At 40.2% G+C, this 24,315-nt stretch overlaps 1 protein-coding gene across 1 annotated transcript in view; it reads right to left on the reverse strand.

Moving 5' to 3' along the window:
• Positions 1–1,427: 1,427 nt before the first annotated feature.
• Positions 1,428–24,315, reverse strand: part of LOC139764400 (dehydrogenase/reductase SDR family member 4-like) — a 78,785-nt gene continuing 55,897 nt past the window's right edge. The window contains 4 exon segments of the mRNA XM_071690963.1: positions 1,428–3,777; positions 7,188–7,243; positions 23,326–23,426; positions 23,429–23,459. Of these exon segments, the coding sequence (XP_071547064.1) occupies positions 3,663–3,777; positions 7,188–7,243; positions 23,326–23,426; positions 23,429–23,459 (303 nt within the window). The 3' untranslated portion in view covers positions 1,428–3,662.

Raw genomic sequence — 24,315 nt, forward strand, 5'->3', positions numbered from 1 at the left:
CAATACCCTCCCATATAATTTCCCAGGAATCCTCAACAAATTGTACCTCTGTAATTTGAGCACTCACTTTTATCCCCTTTGCCTTTGTACAATTGGCGCTATGCAAGCATTCTGCCAATTCTCAGGCACCTCACCATGAGTCAGTCATACATATATTAAATAATCTTACCAACCAGTCAACAAGTCACCCCCTTTTTTTTAATAAATTCCACTGCAATACCATCCAAACCCGCTACCATTCTTCCCGTTTCCTGGCACTACCTCTGATGCAGGAAAGGGCAATCAAGTATAATAAATATAAATAATCAGTTAATGAAATGAACTATGTGAACTGAATATAAGCATTAGCTTTATGTTGTTCATGAGCATCAATCAACCACTAAGTAGTTGAACATCTAATACAGAACAGTTCCAGATTTTGCTCTAAGATACCTGCTTTCTAGAACAAACGTATGTGACTAAATGACTTGGCCACACATCTTTTAAATCTTGTATTTGGCAAATCCTCTATAAGCCAGGTCTACCATGTGAATGACATTGGTTAACTGTAGGTTGAAATTAATCTGATAAAAAAGAAACTGGAACTACACATATTAGACATGTTAAGTTTTCTAGTTAGCAAGCATTTGTTCTCAAAAATATTCCCATTGTAACAAATCTTATTTCATTATTCTCATTAAAAAATAGACCAGGTAAACAGATTTCTTACATTAAATTGTAGACACTGCTACTGTGGTTATTTTGGACTTTCGTTTTATTTGCTTAATAGGGAAAAAATGTCAGATAAAACACGGTGACACTGTTCATCGAACAAAAGTTGCTGCCATGTAGCTAATGTCAGATTTGTCTCCCATGTTCTCAAACATAACAGTTGTCCATTACACAAAAGTCTGTGGTGGTGAAAGCCAGTTTTGTTATCTTGTTTTCAAATTCAAATTATGATTAATGTAGTAGTAACCCCATAAATAACATACCTATTTGTCCAGTAATCAAAAGTTGAAAAGCAAAGCTGTAAACTATAAGCCATGTTAAGCCACTGGCATTCAGAGTGTACAAAATAATGACACTACATTCATGGCATATATTCAGAGGCCTGGGCAGGTTACCTTATGGTCATTAAGTCCCTGTGAACTAGCACCTGGTGGTCTCATGAATGATGCATACACTTCATTTTGAATAAAATATTTTTCCCATCTGCACAGGTGCTCCTATGTCTATAGGGCTCAGTCCACAGCTGAAATATCAAAACATACACAATAATGTTTCTTAACAATATACATACACACAAATTATTTATGCCCTTATCTTTACTCGCAGCATGATAGGGCATGAAGAATATCCAAATATTGTGGATATTACTGCACAAGAAAAGCAAATGCCACTAGCTTAATGTTTTAAAGAAGTTAAAATAAAACAATCATTGGTTCCTGGTGAATACATTTTATTAATGATCATGCCTATTCACAAATTGGAAATGTTTAGAAAATTCATATTCCATGAATATTACACTGATTCTATACAAATATTTTTTTTTTTTTTTCTTTGTCGCTGTCTCCCGCATTTGCGAGGTAGCACAAGGAAACAGACGAAAGAAATGGCCCAACCCACCCCCATACACATGTATATACATACGTCCACACACGCAAATATACATACCTACACAGCTTTCCATGGTTTACCCCAGTTGCTTCACATGCCTTGATTCACTCCACTGACAGCATAGCACGTCAACCCCGGTATACCACATCGCTCCAATTCACTCTATTCCTTGCCCTCCTTTCACCCTCCTGCATGTTCAGGCCCTGATCACACAAAATCTTTTTCACTCCATCTTTCCACCTCCAATTTGGTCTCCCTCTTCTCCTCGTTCCCTCCACCTCCGACACATATATTCTCTTGGTCAATCTTTCCTCACTCATTCTTTCCATGTGCCCGAACCATTTCAAAACGCCCTCTTCTGCTCTCTCAACCACGCTCTTTTTATTTCCACACATCTCTCTTACCCTTACGTTACTTACTCGATCAAACCACCTCACACCACACATTGTCCTCAAACATCTCATTTCCAGCACATCCATCCTCCTGCGCACAACTCTATCCATAGCCCACGCCTCGCAACCATACAACATTGTTGGAACCACTATTCCTTCAAACATACCCATTTTTGCTTTCCAAGATAATGTTCTCGACTTCCACACATTCTTCAAGGCTCCCAGAATTTTCGCCCCCTCCCCCACCCTATGATCCACTTCCGCTTCCATGGTTCCATCCGCTGCCAGATCCACTCCCAGATATCTAAAAACTTCACTTCCTCCAGTTTTTCTCCATTCAAACTCACCTCCCAATTGACTTGACCCTCAACCCTACTGTACCTAATAACCTTGCTCTTATTCACATTTACTCTTAACTTTCTTCTTTCACACACTTTACCAAACTCACTCACCAGCTTCTGCAGTTTCTCACATGAATCAGCCACCAGCGCTGTATCATCAGCGAACAACAACTGACTCACTTCCCAAGCTCTCTCATCCCCAACAGACTTCATACTTGCCCCTCTTTCCAAAACTCTTGCATTCACCTCCCTAACAACCCCATCCATAAACAAATTAAACAACCATGGAGACATCACACCCCTGCCGCAAACCTACATTCACTGAGAACCAATCACTTTCCTCTCTTCCTACACGTACACATGCCTTACATCCTCGATAAAAACTTTTCACTGCTTCTAACAACTTTCCTCCCACACCATATATTCTTAATACCTTCCACAGAGCATCTCTATCAACTCTATCATATGCCTTCTCCAGATCCATAAATGCTACATACAAATCCATTTGCTTTTCTAAGTATTTCTCACATACATTCTTCAAAGCAAACACCTGATCCACACATCCTCTACCACTTCTGAAACCACACTGCTCTTCCCCAATCTGATGCTCTGTACATGCCTTCACCCTCTCAATCAATATCCTCCCATATAATTTACCAGGAATACTCAACAAACTTATACCTCTGTAATTTGAGCACTCACTCTTATCCCCTTTGCCTTTGTACAATGGCACTATGCACGCATTCCGCCAATCCTCAGGCACCTCACCATGAGTCATACATACATTAAATAACCTTACCAACCAGTCAACAATACAGTCACCCCCTTTTTTAATAAATTCCACTGCAATACCATCCAAACCTGCTGCCTTGCCGGCTTTCATCTTCCGCAAAGCTTTTACTACCTCTTCTCTGTTTACCAAATCATTTTCCCTAACCCTCTCACTTTGCACACCACCTCGACCAAAACACCCTATATCTGCCACTCTATCATCAAACACATTCAACAAACCTTCAAAATACTCACTCCAGCTCCTCACATCACCACTACTTGTTATCACCTCCCCATTTGCGCCCTTCACTGAAGTTCCCATTTGCTCCCTTGTCTTACGCACTTTATTTACCTCCTTCCAGAACATCTTTTTATACAAATAATACATCTTCTTATACAAATAATGTAGATTATAATACAAAATTAAAGTATTAATCACTACAGTTATATGTAATACTCAAGATATGGCAGTTCTAAACTAATCTACTCCCAAATAATCTCAACCCTCTGCTAAACAAAAGCCTTAGAAACATTACAATGGATACGGTAAAGTTCCCTTCTACAGCCGTGAATACATTCCACCTGCTGCCACGAATGACTCACCAGTTATGTATGACGCATCATTGCTGCACAAGAAGGACACTAATCCTGCAATCTCACTGGGTTCTCCTATCCTAAATATGATGAATAGGAGTTTTAGTAGAGTGGAGTACATGAGCAAATAAATCATATTTAATGGAGAATCTGGCACATTGTTATAAATTACAAATTCTGATAACTACCTTCTAATAGTTACATTAATTCCATTGGCTACACAGGTCAATTTTCTCTACCCAAAATATGAAAAGAACACACTTCATTAAAATTAATAAAAATACATTTGTGTACTTAATGAATCAGAAAAATTTAAAATTATTATACTTGATCACTGTTTCCGGTGTCAGCAAGGAAGCACCAGGAAACAGACGAAGAACCTAATAGCCTTGCTCTTATTCACATTTACTCTCAACTTTCTCCTTTCACACACTTTTCCAAACTCAGTACCAACTTCTGCAGTTTCTCACTTGAATCAGCCACCAATGCTGTATCATCAGTGAACAACTGACTCACTTCCCAAGCCATCTCATCCACAACAGACTGCATACTCACCCCTCTCTCCAAGACTTATGTTTACCTCATTAACCACCCCATCCACAAAAATATTAAACAACCATGGGGACATCACACACCCCTGCCACAGACTAACATTCACTGGGTACCAATCACTCTCTTCCTACTTGTACAAATGCCTTACATCCTAATTAAAAATTTTCAATACTTTTAGCAGCTTACCTCCCACACCATATACTCTGAAGGCCTTCCAGAAGGCATCTCTATCCATCCTATCATATGCCTTCTCCAGATCCATAAATGCTACATACAACTCCATCTGTTTATCTAAGTATTTCTCACACACATTCATCAAAACAAACACCTGTTCCACTCATCTTCTACCCTCACACACATTCATCAAAACAAACACCTATTCCACTCATCCTCTACCACTTCTGGAGCCACACTGCTCCTCGCCAGTCTGATACTCTGTGCATGCCTTCACCCTCTCAATCAATACCCTCCCATACAATTTCCCAGGAATACTCAACAAAGTTATGCCTCTGTAGCTTGAACACTCACCTTTATCCCCTTTGCCTTTGTACAATGGCACTATGCATGCATTCCACCAATCCTCAGGCACTTCGCCATGATCCATACATAAACTGAATATCCTTACCAACCAATCAACAACATAGTCACCCCTTTTCTCAATAAATTCCACTGCAATACCATCCAAACCTGCTGCCTTGCTGGATTTCATCTTCTGCAAAGCTTTCACTGCCTCTACTCTCTTAACCAAATAATTCCCCCTGACCCTTTCACTTCGCACACCACCCTGACCAAAACATTACATCTGCCACTTTAGCATCAAATGCATTCAACAAACCTTCAAAATACTCACTCCATCCCCTTCTCACTTCATTACCAACTGTTATCACTTGCCCCCTTCACCGCTGTTCCCGTTTAATCTCTTGTCTTATGCATGTTGTTTACCTCCTCCCAAAACATTTCTTATTCTTCCTGAAGTTTAATGATACTCTCTCACCCCAACTCTCATTTGCTCTCTTTTTCAACCCTTGCACTTTCCTCTTGACCTCCTGTCGCTTTCTTTTATACATCTCCCAGCCATTTCCACTCCTTCCTTGTGAGTATTGTCCAAACGCCTCTCTTTTCTCTCTTTCAGTAACAACTTTATTTCATCCCACCACTCACTTCCCTTTCTAATCTGCCTATACTTCATCCCACCACTCACTATCCTTTCTAATCTGCCTACCTACCACCTTTCTCATGCCACATGCATCTTTTGCGCATGCCTCTCTTTTCTCTCTCTCAGTAACAACTTTATTTCATCCCACCACTCACTTCCCTTTCTAATCTGCCTATACTTCATCCCACCATTCACTATCCTTTCTAATCTGCCTACCTACCACCTTTCTCATGCCACATGCATCTTTTGCGCATGCCATCCCATTCCTCAACCACTTCCCTCACCCCATTTGCTTTCACCTTCTGCTATTCTACAATCAGTCTCTCTTGGTACTTCACACAAGTTTCCCTTCCAAGCTCACTTACTCCCACCACTCTCTTCTCCCAAGCATTTTCTCTCCATTTTTGAAAACCTCTACAAATCTTCACCTTTCCCTCCACAAGATAGTATTCAGACATCCCACCAGCCACCCATCTCAGCACATTAACATACAAAAGTCTCTCTTTTACATGCCTATCAATTAACCTGTGATCTAATAATGCCCTTTGGTCATCTCTCCTACTCATATACATATACTTACGTATATCTCTCTTTTTAAACCAGGTATTCCCAATCACCAGTCATTTCAGCACACAAATCCACAAGCTCTTCACCATTTCCATTCACAACACTGAATACCCTATATACACCAAGTATACACTCGTTTGCCACATTACTCACCTTCACATTTACATCACCTATCACTAATAATCGGTCTTGTGCATCAAAACCAGTGACATACTGACTCAGCTGCTCCCAAAACATTTGTCTCAGGATCTTTCTTCTCATGACCAGGTGCATAAGCACCAATAATCACCCATGTATCTCCATCCACTTTCACTTTTACCCACATCAATCTAAAATTTACCCTTTTACACTATCACACACTCCCACAACTTCTGCTTTACGAGTAGTGCTACTCTTTCATTAGTTCTTGTCCTCTCACCTACCTCTGACTTTGCTCCCAAGACTTTTTGAACCCATTCTTCCCCTTTACTCTTGAGCTTCATTTCACTCAGAGCCAGAACATCCAGGTTTCTTTCCTCAAACACTACCTATCTCTCTTCTCATCTTAGTTACATTCAGACACCCCAATCTGAGCCTTTGAGGAGGATGAGCACTCCCCACTTGATTCCTTGTTTCCACTTTTAGAAATTGAAATGCAAAAAGGGGAGGGTTTCCAGCCCCCAGCTCCTGCCCCTTTTAGTTGTGTTCTAAGTTTGTATGTGAGAATGAGTACATTATTTGGATCTACTACTTCCAAGCCAAGTGTGACTGTCTGGAAATTTGCCTAATATAAAAAATCTTCAATGTACAATGACTATAACAGAGAAATGATAAAGGTATAAGTATTGTTTTACATACAGTGATTTTATATGAGACTGCCCATAAAGAATTATTTATATCAAAACAACCTTAAAAGGATCTATTAGTACAAGAATTTCTGGAAATGTAATGGTGTGTGATGTAACTTTAAGCTGTATCACTTTGCTGTGACAAAGGGAAGGTTGCTTAGGATAATGAGTAATCATAAAAGAATATAGGAAGAATAATTGCATGATAAATGACACTTTTTAATGTGGATTAATGTTTGAAAATGCTGTAAAGGCTTTGGTAAATGAATAAATACTGCATGAGCACCTATTATCATCGTTAGAAATGCATTCTGAAACAATGAGAGATAAGCTGAGTGGCAGCTAGATTTACACATACTCATGTGATGAACTGAGTTGATCCACTAACCTCCCAAGAGGAATTCCTTCCAGTAACTTCTCATGAATGCCAGGGTTATTGATTATCTGAAAGATGTAAAAGGTGAGGTCACTAGCAGGAATGCACTTATAAGCATAAGATAGATTATAGTGTCTACAGAAAAACTGCCCCAGTGTAGTTTCAAAGGCGATTCACAGCAAAGGTTTATTGCATGTACAAACATATACCAGGGTCGGCATGCTGTCAATGGACTGAACCAGGGCATGTGAAGTGTCTGGGGTAAACCATGAAAAGTTTTGTGGGGCCCTGGATGTGGAAAGGGAGCTGTGGTTTTCGTGCATTACACATGACAGCTAGAGAGTGAGTGTGAACGAATGTGGCCTTTGTTGTCTTTTCCTAGTGCTACCTTGCACGTATGTGGGGGGAGGGGGGTGCTACTTTGTGTGGTGGGGTGGCGACATGAATGAATGAAGGCAGCAAGTATGAATATGTACATATGTATATGTCTGTTTATGCATATGTATGTATACATTGAAGTGTATCAGTATGTATATGTGCGTGTGTGTGCATTTATGTATATGCATGTGTATGTGGGTGGGTTGGGCCATTCTTTCGTCTGTTTCCTTGTGCTACCTTGCTAATGCGGGAGACAGCGACTAAGTAAAATAAATGAAATAAAAAAAAAATATGCTCTCAGGATGAAATAACTGTACATCAGGTTGCTGAGACTATGTTTCTCATGGTGTGAGCACTATCAACCCACTTCAGTGTGCTCAGGCTCTCTTGAGGGATAAATGTACTTTCTTTACTCTTACTGGCTGTCACTTCATTTTAGGAATTTTGTTTCAGGGTGCTATATTTCTTCCACCTCTGCTTCAAGATGGTTGACTCTTACTTTCCCAAAGAGAAATCCCAAATTCTTGCCTGGATGACAGAAGATATGGGCACACTTGAGATTTCTAAGTGCACAGGGTGCTCAGAATGCATGGTCAGGAGGCTGCTTCTTGCAACACCTCATCAGTCCCTAATCTCATTCAGATCAAAGCCCTACAGACCCAAAACTTCAGGAACTGTACTAATCCCATCCCCAGATGACTGCAGATAGCAGTCAAGGCCAGAGGAGAGATGACAAAGTACTAAAATGTAAGGGCAACATTCCTTTGGAAATGTATGGGGAGATTTCTGTGAATACTGAATGTCAAGAGATATGAAAGCATGTATATTTCACTGGTGGCAGAAGTGTTTTCATTGTCAAAATTACTTGGTCTTACATAATGACTATCCAGCCTTCACGAATGTATTTCATTAATACTGACTGCTTATTCACAGTACATTATTCATACCTGATCACAGTTTCCAGCTAAATGGAGGGAGTATCAAGGATAGATGAAACAAAAGCCTCATAAGTTCACATCCACTCTCAAGTGTCTTGTATAATGCACTGAAATGAGCCCACCATCCAAAGACAACTTAGAATTCTTATATTTAATTCTTACTATATGTATAAAAGAAAGAGACAGGAGGTCAAGAGAAAGGTGCAAGAGGTGAAAAAAAGGGCAAATGAGAGTTGGGGTGAGAGAGTATCATTAAATTTTAGGGAGAATAAAAAGATGTTCTGGAAGGAGGTAAATAAAGTGCGTAAGACAAGGGAGCAAATGGGAACTTCAGTGAAGGGCGCAAATGGGGAGGTGATAACAAGTAGTGGTGATGTGAGAAGGAGATGGAGTGAGTATTTTGAAGGTTTGTTGAATGTGTTTGATGATAGAGTGGCAGATATAGGGTGTTTTGGTCGAGGTGGTGTGCAAAGTGAGAGGGTTAGGGAAAATGATTTGGTAAACAGAGAAGAGGTAGTGAAAGCTTTGCGGAAGATGAAAGCCGGCAAGGCAGCAGGTTTGGATGGTATTGCAGTGGAATTTATTAAAAAAGGGGGTGACTGTATTGTTGACTGGTTGGTAAGGTTATTTAATGTATGTATGACTCATGGTGAGGTGCCTGAGGATTGGCGGAATGCGTGCATAGTGCCATTGTACAAAGGCAAAGGGGATAAGAGTGAGTGCTCAAATTACAGAGGTATAAGTTTGTTGAGTATTCCTGGTAAATTATATGGGAGGGTATTGATTGAGAGGGTGAAGGCATGTACAGAGCATCAGATTGGGGAAGAGCAGTGTGGTTTCAGAAGTGGTAGAGGATGTGTGGATCAGGTGTTTGCTTTGAAGAATGTATGTGAGAAATACTTAGAAAAGCAAATGGATTTGTATGTAGCATTTATGGATCTGGAGAAGGCATATGATAGAGTTGATAGAGATGCTCTGTGGAAGGTATTAAGAATATATGGTGTGGGAGGAAAGTTGTTAGAAGCAGTGAAAAGTTTTTATCGAGGATGTAAGGCATGTGTACGTGTAGGAAGAGAGGAAAGTGATTGGTTCTCAGTGAATGTAGGTTTGCGGCAGGGGTGTGTGATGTCTCCATGGTTGTTTAATTTGTTTATGGATGGGGTTGTTAGGGAGGTAAATGCAAGAGTTTTGGAAAGAGGGGCAAGTATGAAGTCTGTTGGGGATGAGAGAGCTTGGGAAGTGAGTCAGTTGTTGTTCGCTGATGATACAGCGCTGGTGGCTGATTCATGTGAGAAACTGCAGAAGCTGGTGACTGAGTTTGGTAAAGTGTGTGGAAGAAGAAAGTTAAGAGTAAATGTGAATAAGAGCAAGGTTATTAGGTACAGTAGGGTTGAGGGTCAAGACAATTGGGAGGTGAGTTTGAATGGAGAAAAACTGGAGGAAGTGAAGTGTTTTAGATATCTGGGAGTGGATCTGGCAGCGGATGGAACCATGGAAGCGGAAGTGGATCATAGGGTGGGGGAGGGGGCGAAAATTCTGGGGGCCTTGAAGAATGTGTGGAAGTCGAGAACATTATCTCGGAAAGCAAAAATGGGTATGTTTGAAGGAATAGTGGTTCCAACAATGTTGTATGGTTGCGAGGCGTGGGCTATGGATAGAGTTGTGCGCAGGAGGATGGATGTGCTGGAAATGAGATGTTTGAGGACAATGTGTGGTGTGAGGTGGTTTGATCGAGTGAGTAACGTAAGGGTAAGAGAGATGTGTTGAAATAAAAAGAGCGTGGTTGAGAGAGCAGAAGAGGGTGTTTTGAAGTGGTTTGGGCACATGGAGAGAATGAGTGAGGAAAGATTGACCAAGAGGATATATGTGTCGGAGGTGGAGGGAACGAGGAGAAGAGGGAGACCAAATTGGAGGTGGAAAGATGGAGTGAAAAAGATTTTGTGTGATCGGGGCCTGAACATGCAGGAGGGTGAAAGGAGGGCAAGGAATAGAGTGAATTGGAGCGATGTGGTATACCGGGGTTGACGTGCTGTCAGTGGATTGAATCAAGGCATGTGAAGCGTCTGGGGTAAATCATGGAAAGCTGTGTAGGTATGTATATTTGCGTGTGTGGACGTATGTATATACATGTGTATGGGGGGGGGGTTGGGCCATTTCTTTCGTCTGTTTCCTTGCGCTACCTCGCAAACGCGGGAGACAGCGACAAAGTATAATAAAAAAATAAATATAAATTCTTACTCGGTTTATTTCTGTCCCTTGTTATTTGTTTTAACTATGTTTACTGCTCACCATGATACTAATTTTTCTTGCTACCCAATTCTTTTGAAATTCATTCATACTGTACATCTAAATTTCTATTCGCATCTTTTTTATTTTCCTTTTCCTTTACATTAAATGTAGACTCTACTCCCTTATATCTTATTTACTGTTTAGCAAATACCCTTATCTTCTACCTTAAAATTCAACTGCCTTAGCTATGAAGTTACCAACCCTGTCAAAAGAAAAGATAAAGTGAACACATGGCAAAAAAATGGCAAAGGGGATAAAAGTGAGTGCTCAAATTACAGAGGTATAAGTTTGTTGAGTATTCCTGGTTAATCATATGGGAGGGTATTGACTGAGAGGGTGAAGGCATGTACAGAGCATCAGATTGGGGAAGAGCAGTGTGGTTTCAGAAGTGGTGGAGGATGTGTGGATCATGTGTTTACTTTGAAGAATGTATGTGAGAAATAGAAAAGCAAATGGATTTGCATGTAGCACTTATGGATCTGGAGAAGGCATATGATGGAGTTGATAGAGATGCTCTGTGGAAGGTATTAAGAACATATGGGGTGGGAGGCAAGTTGTTAGAAGCAGTGAAAAGTTTTTATCGAGGATGTAGGGCATGTGTACGAGTAGGAAAAGAGGAAAGTGATTGGTTCTCAGTGAATGTTGGTTTGCGGCAGGGGTGTGTGATGTCTCCATGGTTGTTTAATTAATTCATGGATGGGGTTGTTAGGGAGGTGAATGCAAGAGTTTTGGAAAGAGGGGCAAGTATGCAGTCTTTTGTGGATGAGAGGGCTTGGGAAGCGAGTCAGTTGTTGTTTGCTGGTGATACAGCGCTGGTGCCTGATTCGGGTGAGAAACTGCAGAAGCTGGTGACGAGTTTGGTAAAGTGTGTGAAAGAAGAAAGCTAAGAGTAAATGTGAATAAAAGCAAGGTTATTCAGTACAGTAGGGTTGAGGGACAAGTCAATTGGGAGGTAAGTCTGAATGGAGAAAAAGTGGAGGAAGTGAAGTGTTTTAGATATCTGGGAGTGAATTTGGCAGCAGATGGAACCATGGAAGCAGAAGTGAATCACAGGGTGGGGGAGGGGGCGAAAGTTCTGGGAGCGTTGAAAAATGTTTGGAAGTCGAGAGCATTATCTTGGAAAACAAAAATGGGTATGTTTGAAGGAATAGTGGTTCCAACAATGTTGTATGGTTGCGAGGCGTGGGCTGTAGATAGAGTTGTGCACAGGAGGGTGGATGTGCTGGAAATGAGATGTTTGAGGACAATATGTGGTGTGAGGTGGTTTGATCGAGTAAGTAATGAAAGAGTAAGAGAGATGTGTGGTAATAAAGAGTGTGGTTGAGAGAGCAGAAGAGGGTGTTTTGAAATGGTTAGGTCACATGGAGAGAATGAGTGAGGAGAGATTGACCAAGAGGATATATGTGACAGAGGTGGAGGGAACGAGAAGTGGGAGACCAAATTGGAGGTGGAAAGAAGGATGAAAAAGATTTTGAGTGATTGGGGCCTGAACATGCAGGAGGGTGAAAGGCATGCAAGGAACAGAGTGAATTGGAACAATGTGATATATCAGGGTCAACGAGCTGTCAATGGATTGAACCAGGGCATGTGAAGCGTCTGGGGTAAACCATGGAAAGTTTTGGGGGGCCTGGATGTGGAAAGGGAGCTGTGGTTTCGGTGCATTATACATGACAGCTAGAGACTGAGTGTAAACGAATGTGGCCTTTGTTGTCTTTTCCTAGCGCTACCTTGCGGACATGCGGGGGGAGGGGTTTGTCATTTCAGGAGTGGTGGGGTGGCAACGGGAATGAATAAGGGGAGACAGTATGAATTATGTACATGTGTATATATGTATATGTCTGCGTGTATATATATATATATATGTATACGTTGAAATGTATAGGTATGTATATGTGCATGTGTGGATGTGTATGTATATACATGTGTATGTGGATGGGTTGGGCCAGACGAAACAGACGAAAGTCTGTTTCCATGCACTACCTCACTAATGCGGGAGACAGCAACAAAGTATAATAAATAAAAATAAATAAATGGCAAAAACATGGAATTTTGAGAAAAAAAGAAATTTTGCAAAATGAAACTTACAACCACACACAATAAAGGCTGCACTTTCAGTATAGGAATTGTAATGTCCATTGCTCAAGCTATTTCCATTTATTTATCTACAAGCAGAGAGTCCACAATTGTTCACTTTAAAACCAACAAAGTATCTAGTCAGAAGTGTTTCATTTTCGGTCCTTGAACTCAGTCAACAGAGGTTCTAATATTTGTTTGACCACACATATTCTGTCCTGTCTAGAGAGCTTTTTGTTATGGGTAGGGGTTGTCTGTTTGTACTTAAGAAGCCTTCCACTGAACTTTACCTGATCATAAATGTTTTTTAGCACAGCTAAAGACGAGTGTAATTCAGTAGAGTTTTTCTTTACCCGTCTGAAAATTCTCTCATCTTCAGCATTCCTGTGAGCATCTGACAGGATAGCAAACATGATTTTGGCAAGATATACATACTTATCCTTATAAGAAGACTTGTGAAATGGCCACCCACAACTCATTAGCTCTTTGGTCAAGATATACATCAATATCATGCGGTAAATTCATCCTTTCTCAATAGCACAATGCAGGGCCACTTCCTGGTGTATTCCAACCGAAGAGCCTGCTTCTTCCTGCTTGATTTTGTACCCAAAATCAATGCCACAATGAACTGACTTCACTCTTCTCCAGCTTATTGTCGACTCGCTCAATGACACATAGCACAATATGCAATAAAAACAACGGCAAGCCAAAACATCAAAACATGAGAACCAAGGTTTCCCACGTGAGAGATGACTGTAAAATTCTGACCTATCGAAACTCTTCCATTATCAATTGGTCACTGTGTAAATGGTTTTGCTTACCATATTACATTTTAAATGTTTTTAAACATAATTTGGCATTTGTAAAGGTAATATGAAAATTTTCACTGGTTTGTTAGAGATTAGCAACATTAAATTTTACAGGAAAGGATCAGGTTTATACATATTACAAGTGCTCCCAGACTCAAAATGGGTCTGATAAACCCATTGTAAGTAGAGGATACAGTAAGTCAAAAATACATTTAATACTGTACACCTGACCAACCAAACATCATAGCTTAGCCTACCCTACTTTAAACCTTCTCAGAACACTTACATTTCTCATCCACAATTATCATATGCAGCTCTTCCTTAAAAGCTTTGACACCTTCAGTACTGGCCCTTGCTGACATCTTTTGAAGTGTTGGAACCACCCATGACTTGATGTAAACATTTGCGTATATGTAGGATCATCAGCACACTGTTTTAGCATATTGAAAAGACTTCTTGCTTTAGCCTGCATCGTCGATAGGATAAGTAGTATATGCGCTTCTGCATCTGGTCTTCCATCCATGTGACAAGTAATTTTTCCTTATCAATCAGCCCAGCTCTTTTCTTCATAATGACAGCGGATTTAACCGAAGCTGAAGATTTCACTGCTTCTCTTCTTATCTTTAAAGATGGTCGAGATCATCGATTGCAAAGTCCTAACTCGCAAGCAATGGCCATTTCTGGCTTGCCGCCTTTATACTAGTTTTTTTTTTTTTTTTTTTTTTTTTTTTTTTTATACTTTGTCGCTGTCTCCCGCGTTTGCGAGGTAGCGCAAGGAAACAGACGAAAGAAATGGCCCCCCCCCCCATACACATGTACATACACACGTCCACACACGCAAATATACATACCTACACAGCTTTCCATGGTTTACCCCAGACGCTTCACATGCCTTGATTCAATCCACTGACAGCACGTCAACCCCTGTATACCACATCGCTCCAATTCACTCTATTCCTTGCCCTCCTTTCACCCTCCTGCATGTTCAGGCACCGATCACACAAAATCTTTTTCACTCCATCTTTCCACCTCCAATTTGGTCTCCCTCTTCTCCTCGTTCCCTCCACCTCCGACACATATATCCTCTTGGTCAATCTTTCCTCACTCATTCTCTCCATGTGCCCAAACCATTTCAAAACACCCTCTTCTGCTCTCTCAACCACGCTCTTTTTATTTCCACACATCTCTCTTACCCTTACGTTACTTACTCGATCAAACCACCTCACACCACACATTGTCCTCAAACATCTCATTTCCAGCACATCCATCCTCCTGCGCACAACTCTATCCATAGCCCACGCCTCGCAACCATACAACATTGTTGGAACCACTATTCCTTCAAACATACCCATTTTTGCTTTCCGAGATAATGTTCTCGACTTCCACACATTTTTCAAGGCTCCCAAAATTTTCGCCCCCTCCCCCACCCTATGATCCACTTCCGCTTCCATGGTTCCATCCGCTGACAGATCCACTCCCAGATATCTAAAACACTTCACTTCCTCCAGTTTTTCTCCATTCAAACTCACCTCCCAATTGACTTGACCCTCAACCCTACTGTACCTAATAACCTTGCTCTTATTCACATTTACTCTTAACTTTCTTCTTCCACACACTTTACCAAACTCAGTCACCAGCTTCTGCAGTTTCTCACATGAATCAGCCACCAGCGCTGTATCATCAGCGAACAACAACTGACTCACTTCCCAAGCTCTCTCATCCCCAACAGACTTCATACTTGCCCCTCTTTCCAGGACTCTTGCATTTACCTCCCTAACAACCCCATCCATAAACAAATTAAACAACCATGGAGACATCACACACCCCTGCCGCAAACCTACATTCACTGAGAACCAATCACTTTCCTCTCTTCCTACACGTACACATGCCTTACATCCTCGATAAAAACTTTTCACTGCTTCTAACAACTTGCCTCCCACACCATATATTCTTAATACCTTCCACAGAGCATCTCTATCAACTCTATCATATGCCTTCTCCAGATCCATAAATGCTACATACAAATCCATTTGCTTTTCTAAGTATTTCTCACATACATTCTTCAAAGCAAACACCTGATCCACACATCCTCTACCACTTCTGAAACCGCACTGCTCTTCCCCAATCTGATGCTCTGTACATGCCTTCACCCTCTCAATCAATACCCTCCCATATAATTTAACAGGAATACTCAACAAACTTATACCTCTGTAATTTGAGCACTCACTCTTATCCCCTTTGCCTTTGTACAATGGCACTATGCACGCATTCCACCAATCCTCAAGCACCTCACCATGAGTCATACATACATTAAATAACCTTACCAACCAGTCAACAATACAGTCACCCCCTTTTTTAATAAATTCCACTGCAATACCATCCAAACCTGCTGCCTTGCCGGCTTTCATCTTCCGCAAAGCTTTTACTACCTCTTCTCTGTTTACCAAATCATTTTCCCTAACCCTCTCACTTTGCACACCACCTCGACCAAAACACCCTATATCTGCCACTCTGTCATCAGACACATTCAACAAACCTTCAAAATACTCATTCCATCTCCTTCTCACATCACCACTACTTGTTATCACCTCCCCATTTACGCCCTTCACTGAAGTTCCCATTTGCTCCCTTGTCTTACGCACCCTATTTACCTCCTTCCAGAACATCTTTTTATTCTCCCTAAAATTTACTGATAGTCTCTCACCCCAACTCTCATTTGCCCTTTTTTTCACCTCTTTTTTAAGGTAATTGCCTTAAATTTCACCTCAAGAGTAATTGTCTTCTCACCAGAGGCAGGAGACATAGATGGAAGTTTTGTAAACATGATGGGATGCAAACACACAAAACACAAAATCTAAAAAACACTGGCAACACAATACACTGTAAAGTAACAGCTGTTTACACTCATGATCGCATGGCTTACTGGAAGCTGCAGCCATGAGAGTATTGTACCAAATGTTGCCAGCCTGGGAAAAGATCAAAATTCATAACTTGAAGTACAGTTCCTACTGAATGTGTATGGCTACTGCACCATCATAAAATCGAAAAATTGTAAGTCAAACCATCATATGTCAGGGAGCACCTAGTTCATTTTATCCCCATTAATCAACGGTCAAGGCCCAAATAAACTGGTGATGATGTAACTTATGTGCAGAGGATTTAATTTTTCTAGCAAAATTTTTGTTGGTACTCTTCATCTGTCATAGCTAGAATGTCTTAATAAATTAAATTCTACTACTTTGAAGAATAACAATAGATGGAAGGGAACTAGTAATTTCTTGTCCACTTCTATACATGATAATTTTGCATGACTTTTTGAAGCCTCAGGAGGGCCTGGCCTAGGAGCAGGACTAGCCAAGCTAAATATGAGATCAGACTGTAAGACCGACCGTGCAACAACTTGTGCAGTAATTTCCACAAAATGGTCGAAGACTGAATGATGTCCTAGTGTCATTTTGTACACTGCATTAGTATTTGCGTGTGCGATGAGAACATACACTACATACTGAACAGTGCACCCCTGTGAACTTCCCATATATTACATACAAAATACATGCAGAATACACAGTCATAAAACCAAAAGTTCAAAAAACCATATTTTACTTCAAAAATCGTACTGCTGTATTCATCTCAAAAAAATGTAATAAATATGGCAAAAAAGTAATGGTTGGCAGCTCTGTATCTATACTCTTTCTTATTTTTCCAAGATAATCACAGAGATACAAAAGCTTATATGGTACAATGAGAAATCCATAATCTTGACACAGATATACAGGTACACCACCAATTGGTTCCAAAGCCTTGCAGGATTAACCATTTTGCCGGACCAACAGTGGTCATGTAATAGTAATTCATCAACACACCTCTAACCCACTAATTATACATCTTCCATGTGTCTAAAGTATACCATGGACTGCTAGAAATTTCAATTAAACAAATATTAAATGCTTGAGCACCCTAAAATAGTAAGTCTGTCCTTAGATTGTTTGAATCCTGTGGGGTCTTCTTCATCTTATGTTGTTACTGTTTTCCTAGGTGTGCATTGCCAGAATAATGCAGTTTTGTCTGCTTCATACACCTGCTCAGAACTGAGGTGCTTGTCAGCTACAAGTTTTGCAAATTAATCCACATACTCAGCAGCTCCTTCATGGTTGCAGACTGCTTTTCTCCGCACACTTTATTCATGGAAATTCCATGACACTTCTTGAATCTTTGAAGTCATCATTCACTATAGTCACGCTCATGTTGTAATTTATGTTCTTTACGGAACAACTTAGCCTGGTCCATTATCATGCTACCTGACAAGTCCACTCCAATGCTGTCAAAGCCATTCCATCATCACTCGATCATGCTCAGTACTCTTACCATCTTTCATAGTTTTCTAATTGTCATATGCTTCATGGAATCGCTGTCTGCATAGAATTTCAATATTTTCTCCTTTTGCTTCTTTATATCATAAACAGTTGATGAACCAATGCTGTAGATGTCACACAGCTTACGCACCGAAACACCACGGTCCATTTTTTTGACTTCTACTTTATCTTGGAACGATATGGACTGGTTCCGTTTGACACCAAGACTGACACTCTCATATGTCTTAAAGCCATAGCTAGGGTTAAATTTCAGCAAAATGTGCTAAGAATCTCACAGAATTGCAGTATGACCACCAACAAGTGCAAAGAATGCAAATAAGCGCACCCTACACACAACACCATCTGTGGCCACCCAGTACACTAGTCTGGTGGTCGCAGTAATTTCAAGTTCCCTCACGTAATTTTGTCCGGACTAAAGAAGGTGCCAAATCATCAGTCCCAGGAAATTGGGTGGTGTGCCTGTACCAAGTCAAGTGAGGATATACAACATGATGCAAAAGCAGTCTGTGGGTTTGTGTGTTCATTTTTTCCTTAAAGGCAAAAAGAAAGTTACAGAAATTAATAAATAGGTGAGTGTTATTTTACACCTAGCAACTGTATCTGAGCTGCTTGAATTAAATTGTTGTAATAAGGGAAGTTAGCCGGTTGTGGTTGGCAGGCTTGTGTCGTGGTGGAGCGGAGCCTGTCCAGTGGGATGGGAGCTTGGGACAAGTGCATGGTGACTAACAACATGCCCATTATGTGCAGTGGAAATTTAGTAGTTATCTGTGCGGGTATCTGGCTGAGTAGTGGAACAAGGTTGTATATGGTGAATAAAGATTGTTATGATGATATGGGGAATTCCCAGCAGTGAGGATATTGTGGATTTTTTGATAGAAATCAGTGTTGGCGACACGTCATTGTCTGAGGGACACTGGCAGTAAGAGGACATACAATACCTGGAATTGTACGGCAGGTTCTGGCCTGCTATGTAGTGTAATGGACCTCTATTCCTGGTTCACTCACTTTCATAACCCTTTATCTACTCTTATAATTTCCTCTTATCCTGAAGTCTCGACAAACCTTCACCCTCACATCCACCAAGTAATAATTAAATATCCCACAAGCTGCCCCTCTCAACAAAATCACATCCATGAGTCTCTACATTGCACACCTATTGATTAATGCAGTCTTATAATGCCCCCTTTCCAACTCACCCATGTATACTTACCTCTGTTCCTTTTATTAAACCAAGTGTTTCTAATCATCAGTACTTTTTCAGCACACAATGCCACAAGTTGTTCATCATTCCTATTCCAACGCCGGGTACCCTATGCCCCACAATTATACCCTTAACTGCCATAATACCCAATCTCACATTCAAATTACCTATCACTAGTACTCCATTCCTTCATCAAGAGTGCTGACACACTCACTTCTCTTCTTTAGTCCTCTCATCTCCAGATGCATAAGTACTAATAATCACCTACCTCTCATAACACACTTTTAGGTTTAACCACATCATTCTCATGCTCACTTCCTTACATTCTTTCACACATTACTATTCCTCCTTCAACAACAGTCCAACCCTTTCCTTAGCATGTGCCTTCACAACAGCCCCTGACTTTACCTCAAAGATATTCTCAAACATTCATCCTTACCCCCTTTAATTTTGTTTTACTCATGGCTAAAATATCCAAATTTTTCTTCTCAAACATATTATCAGAACTTTCGGGGAGGATGAGCACTCTAACTTTTAGAAATTAAAGTATTAAAGCATAAGGAGGGGAGGGTTTCTAGCCACCAGCTCCAAAACCCTTCTACAACATGCAGGAAATACAGAGGAAATATTCTTTTTCCCCAATCCCCAGGAATCCTGTTCCTTTAGTTGCCTTCTACAACATGCAGGGAATGCTTTGGAAATATTCTTTCTTCCCTGTCCCTTGGGATAATATGTGGGAATTATTCTCTCCCCATGCATTACATATATGCGAAGAAAATACTGAATGGATTAATACTGCAAAGACATGTGCAAACAAACCTCTTCAAACCACTCATTCTTCATTAATAATGCTACAGCTTTTCTTGGCAATCATCTGTATCAACTTGCTGGCCTGATTTCACACCCTTCACTCCATCCCACTCAAAGATCCCACTATCTCCCAGCCTTGTCTCACACAAACAAGAGGTCTCAAATTTTTACTTTCTTAATGTGTCTAAAAATTCCATCCTCTTATATTCATCATTTACTCTACTCACATCCCTCTCAAGCATACAAACATACATCCACTGTTGAAAGCAGCTGCGGGCAGGCCACTTTCAAGAGAGGCCAAAAGCACTTTTTATGGAAAGTTTTTGCAAAGCTAGGGTCCCAACCTCAAACCCAAAGACTAGCAAAAATGGCAGGGATGCCCACTCCCTATGGAAGACTTGCTACCCTTATCACTTATTCTGGCTTAATATATTAAACTGTGCTATACTGTACTATACCACACAATAAAATCTCCATTCTCTATCAGCTGGTGAATAGAAATAAGAGTAGAAAAAGGAAAAAGCAGCTTTAACCAACATGTTCTATATATCTACCTACATCTCTGATGCTCATTCCCTCTGACAACGCCCATCAAGGGGTGGCCATAGCAAAAGAGTCTCCATTTATCCCTGTCCTCACATGCCTCCCTCACAAACACCATTCCATGCATTCCTCCACCATTTCTCTCCCTCCAGTATTCCTCCACCCTATTTGCCCATGTTACAGGAGGTCTTCCTTTCATATCAACCCCTTTAACTGCACTGTCACATACTCTGTTTGTAATCTCCATTTTGCATTCTTTTTACATGCCCAAACCACCTTAAAGTATTATGTTTCACCAATTCTACCACTCCACTATTAATTCTCTTTGCATTCACAGCCATACCAAATCTCTCATACACCCCTTTGTTCCTTTCTTCGTTACATCTAGCCACACCACATGCTCTTCTCAAATAACTCATTTCCACAGCCTGGACTCTTGACCTCTGTGACTCATTCCATGTCCATGCTTCAGTTGCATAGGTCAGGGTTGGGAAGACTATGCTGTCCCTTAATCCTCTCTTCACTTCCATGCTTACACCTCTACCCTTCATTATTCTATCATAGGGACCCAATTAATTTTTTACCCTGTACTGCTTTCTGCCTTATCTCTCCATCCATATCACCAAACTTACCCAAGACAGCTGTTAAATACTTAAATTCCTGTCTTTCTCTCACCATATCCAAAGCACAATTTAGCACACTTTCTCCTTTCACTTCTTTCACTCTATATGGTTTTACAAAATCTATACTTTCACTCTGCTTTCAAACACTATTATTTTGGTTTCACTTGCATTTACCTTCAATTGTCTATGCTTACTCATATCATAAAACAAACTTACAACCTTCTGTAACTCCTCTTCACTCTCAGGAAACACCACATCATCATGCACAAACAGGCTTGCCACTATCCACCATATTTCACTGCCAGACTCCATCTCTGCACCTATTATCCCTGGTCTTGCTTTCATCTCTCTTATCAGTTCAGCCATTATATATATATTAAAAAGCCAGTGATAACACACAGCCCTACCTCACACCTAGATGTATCCCAAAACTTTTGCTCAACTCTCCATACACTCTTACATATGCATTTGCTCCTCTATAGAAGGCTTTTACACTATCCCACAGTTGTTCCCCTATACCATATGTCCTTAACACATCTCATAAAGCATTGCACTTGATTCTGTCATATGCTTTCTCCTGATCCATAAAAGCTGCATACAACTTCTTACCTTTCGCTAAATACTTCTCGACTGTTATCATTATCACTAAAATCTGATCTACACATCCTCTGCCTTTCCTAAAACCCCCTTGCTCTTCACTTTTTCTGCACTCAGTCACTTCCATCACTCTATCAATTAAAATTCTTGCATACACTTCTCCTGGAATACTTAAAAGACTTTATCCCCTATACTTGCTACATACATCCTTAGCATCTTTTCCTTTGAATAAAGGAACAAAAATAGCTTTCACCCAAATCCTAGGCACAACCTTTTGTTTCCATGCTAAATTACATATTGGATACATCCACTCTACCACATTTTCCCTTCCATACTTCAACATTTCAACTGTAATCCCAACCACTCTAGGTGCCTATCCTACCTTCAGCCTCATTATTGCTCCTCTTATCTCCCTTTTTGCTATAGCCCCTTGCACTTGTATTCTCTTCCTTCCATCATCCATAACCATGCATGTAGCAACTGCTGCCTCCCCCTCTCCCACATTCATCAGTTCTTCCATCTACCTTTCATTTCCTCCTTTTGATTCCTCTTCCTTACTTCTCACATCAACATTTCCACTTGTACATCCACCTCTCTCCTTTTTCACCTCCTTCTAGTATAGTTTCTTATCCCAAAACTATTCACTAAACCTTATTCCAAAATTTTCTACTCTTCCCTTGCTTTCCTCTATCAGCTTCTTAACATTCCACTTACATACTTTGTATTCTTCCCTCCTCCTCTGCTGAACTTCCACATGTACATTCCTATTGAGCAATCTACCATATACGTTTTTCTTCTCTTCCACAGCATCTTTAATCTCATCTGTTTACCATGCATTGCCCTTTTTATTCCTATATCTCATGGATTTGTATCCAACTACTAATTCTGCAACTAATAAGTGCACCCTTGCATTTTCTATCAATCACTCTATTACTGTCACTCCATTCCCAATCTGATGGAGTGGATCAGATACATGCAGTCTCTGCAAAATCACTCACCCACATCATAAACCCATACCCAAAGTGTTAAAAAAGACATGAACTTCCACAATTATGAAAGTATTTCTTTCATCTTTCATTTCAAAGTTAATCTGCAAGTGAGACTAATATCTCTGTCTACACCAAGTCCACATTAAATGTTGCCATTGCATTCAATCCCATAATCATTCCTCTGGTGCCTTCATCTACACTTTGAATTCAAATTCATCTTTTGACAACAGATTCATTTTCAGTTTCATATAATATAAATCAGCTTATTTTCACTCTTTGCACGCTTATCTGTACCTCCTTATCCCCATTTCATCAATGTTTTCAAACTATCTCCATATTCTATCTCATCTTTCCTTGCATGCTACACTAATTAATTGCATCAATTCTAACTTTACCACATTCTTACTGTTTGATCTCTTCAACACATTCATATATAATTTCCTCTCAACTTACATTATACACCATTATGCCATGATCATGACAGAAATCACAATAAAACTTTGACTTTGATAAAGTTACAAACTTACCATACTAGAGAACTTGGTTTTGATGATACCTGGGGCCACACAGTTAACTCTTATGTTGTCAGAGGCTACTTGGTGAGCTACAGCTTTCGTCAGTCCAAGAGAGCTGTTTTGCTAACACTGTATGGCCCAAGCATCTGTGTCAATAAAGCAGGCAAATAAAAAATGCATGTTCTTAAATTGTCAGAAACTATTTTCTGGGGCTAGACAAGGTCAGTAGAAGGCTTCAGAATATTTCAGTCTTTTTCAGTAATTAACTGGACACAAGGTTAATAAATGTCTTCCTTACAATGGAGTGGTGGCAATACAGATGCTAGTGCCCATATATTGAGACTTATCCATACAAAATGCAACAATATTCTTAAGAAGGTAAGAGACCACATTTGATCAAGTACTGAACAATGAATCAATGGATGGATAGGAATGCACCTCAAACATGACCACCCACAATTCAACCACTTCCATTCTAAACTATGCATCACCTGCCTGGTCATCCACCATTTCAAAAGTAAACACAAAAAGCTACAAAAAAAGCAGAGCACTCAGCAAGTGCACAATTAAATAAAAATACTTCCAATGCAGTTCCCTTTCATTACACTTGGCATCCAATTCTTTGCAACAGCTCTAGAGCCCTTCTACCTAAACCATACATAACTATTCCTCAAACCCACACAGATATCAAAAGCTCACCCATGCCTCATACTTCAACAACCTTTATGTTCACAGAGCCCCTATCCCCAAAACATAAAAAAAAAAAAAAAATAGAATAACCACATTCATTGGTTGTTGATACCTAGGAAATGTAATCATTGCTATTAACACAGCATAAACATACAGATATTTGACAAATTTTTTTAACAGGATATAAAAAAGAATACTGTTAAAACAAAGAAGCACATTCCAGAGAAAAGGGGAACCAGCATATCTGAGATTATTTCTTTATAAATGGAGCTTAGAAGTAAATCACCAACTACTTTTAGACATACAGGGAAA

This window comes from Panulirus ornatus, chromosome 49 (genome assembly GCF_036320965.1).
Source record: "Panulirus ornatus isolate Po-2019 chromosome 49, ASM3632096v1, whole genome shotgun sequence".
NCBI classification, from domain to species: domain Eukaryota; kingdom Metazoa; phylum Arthropoda; class Malacostraca; order Decapoda; family Palinuridae; genus Panulirus; species Panulirus ornatus.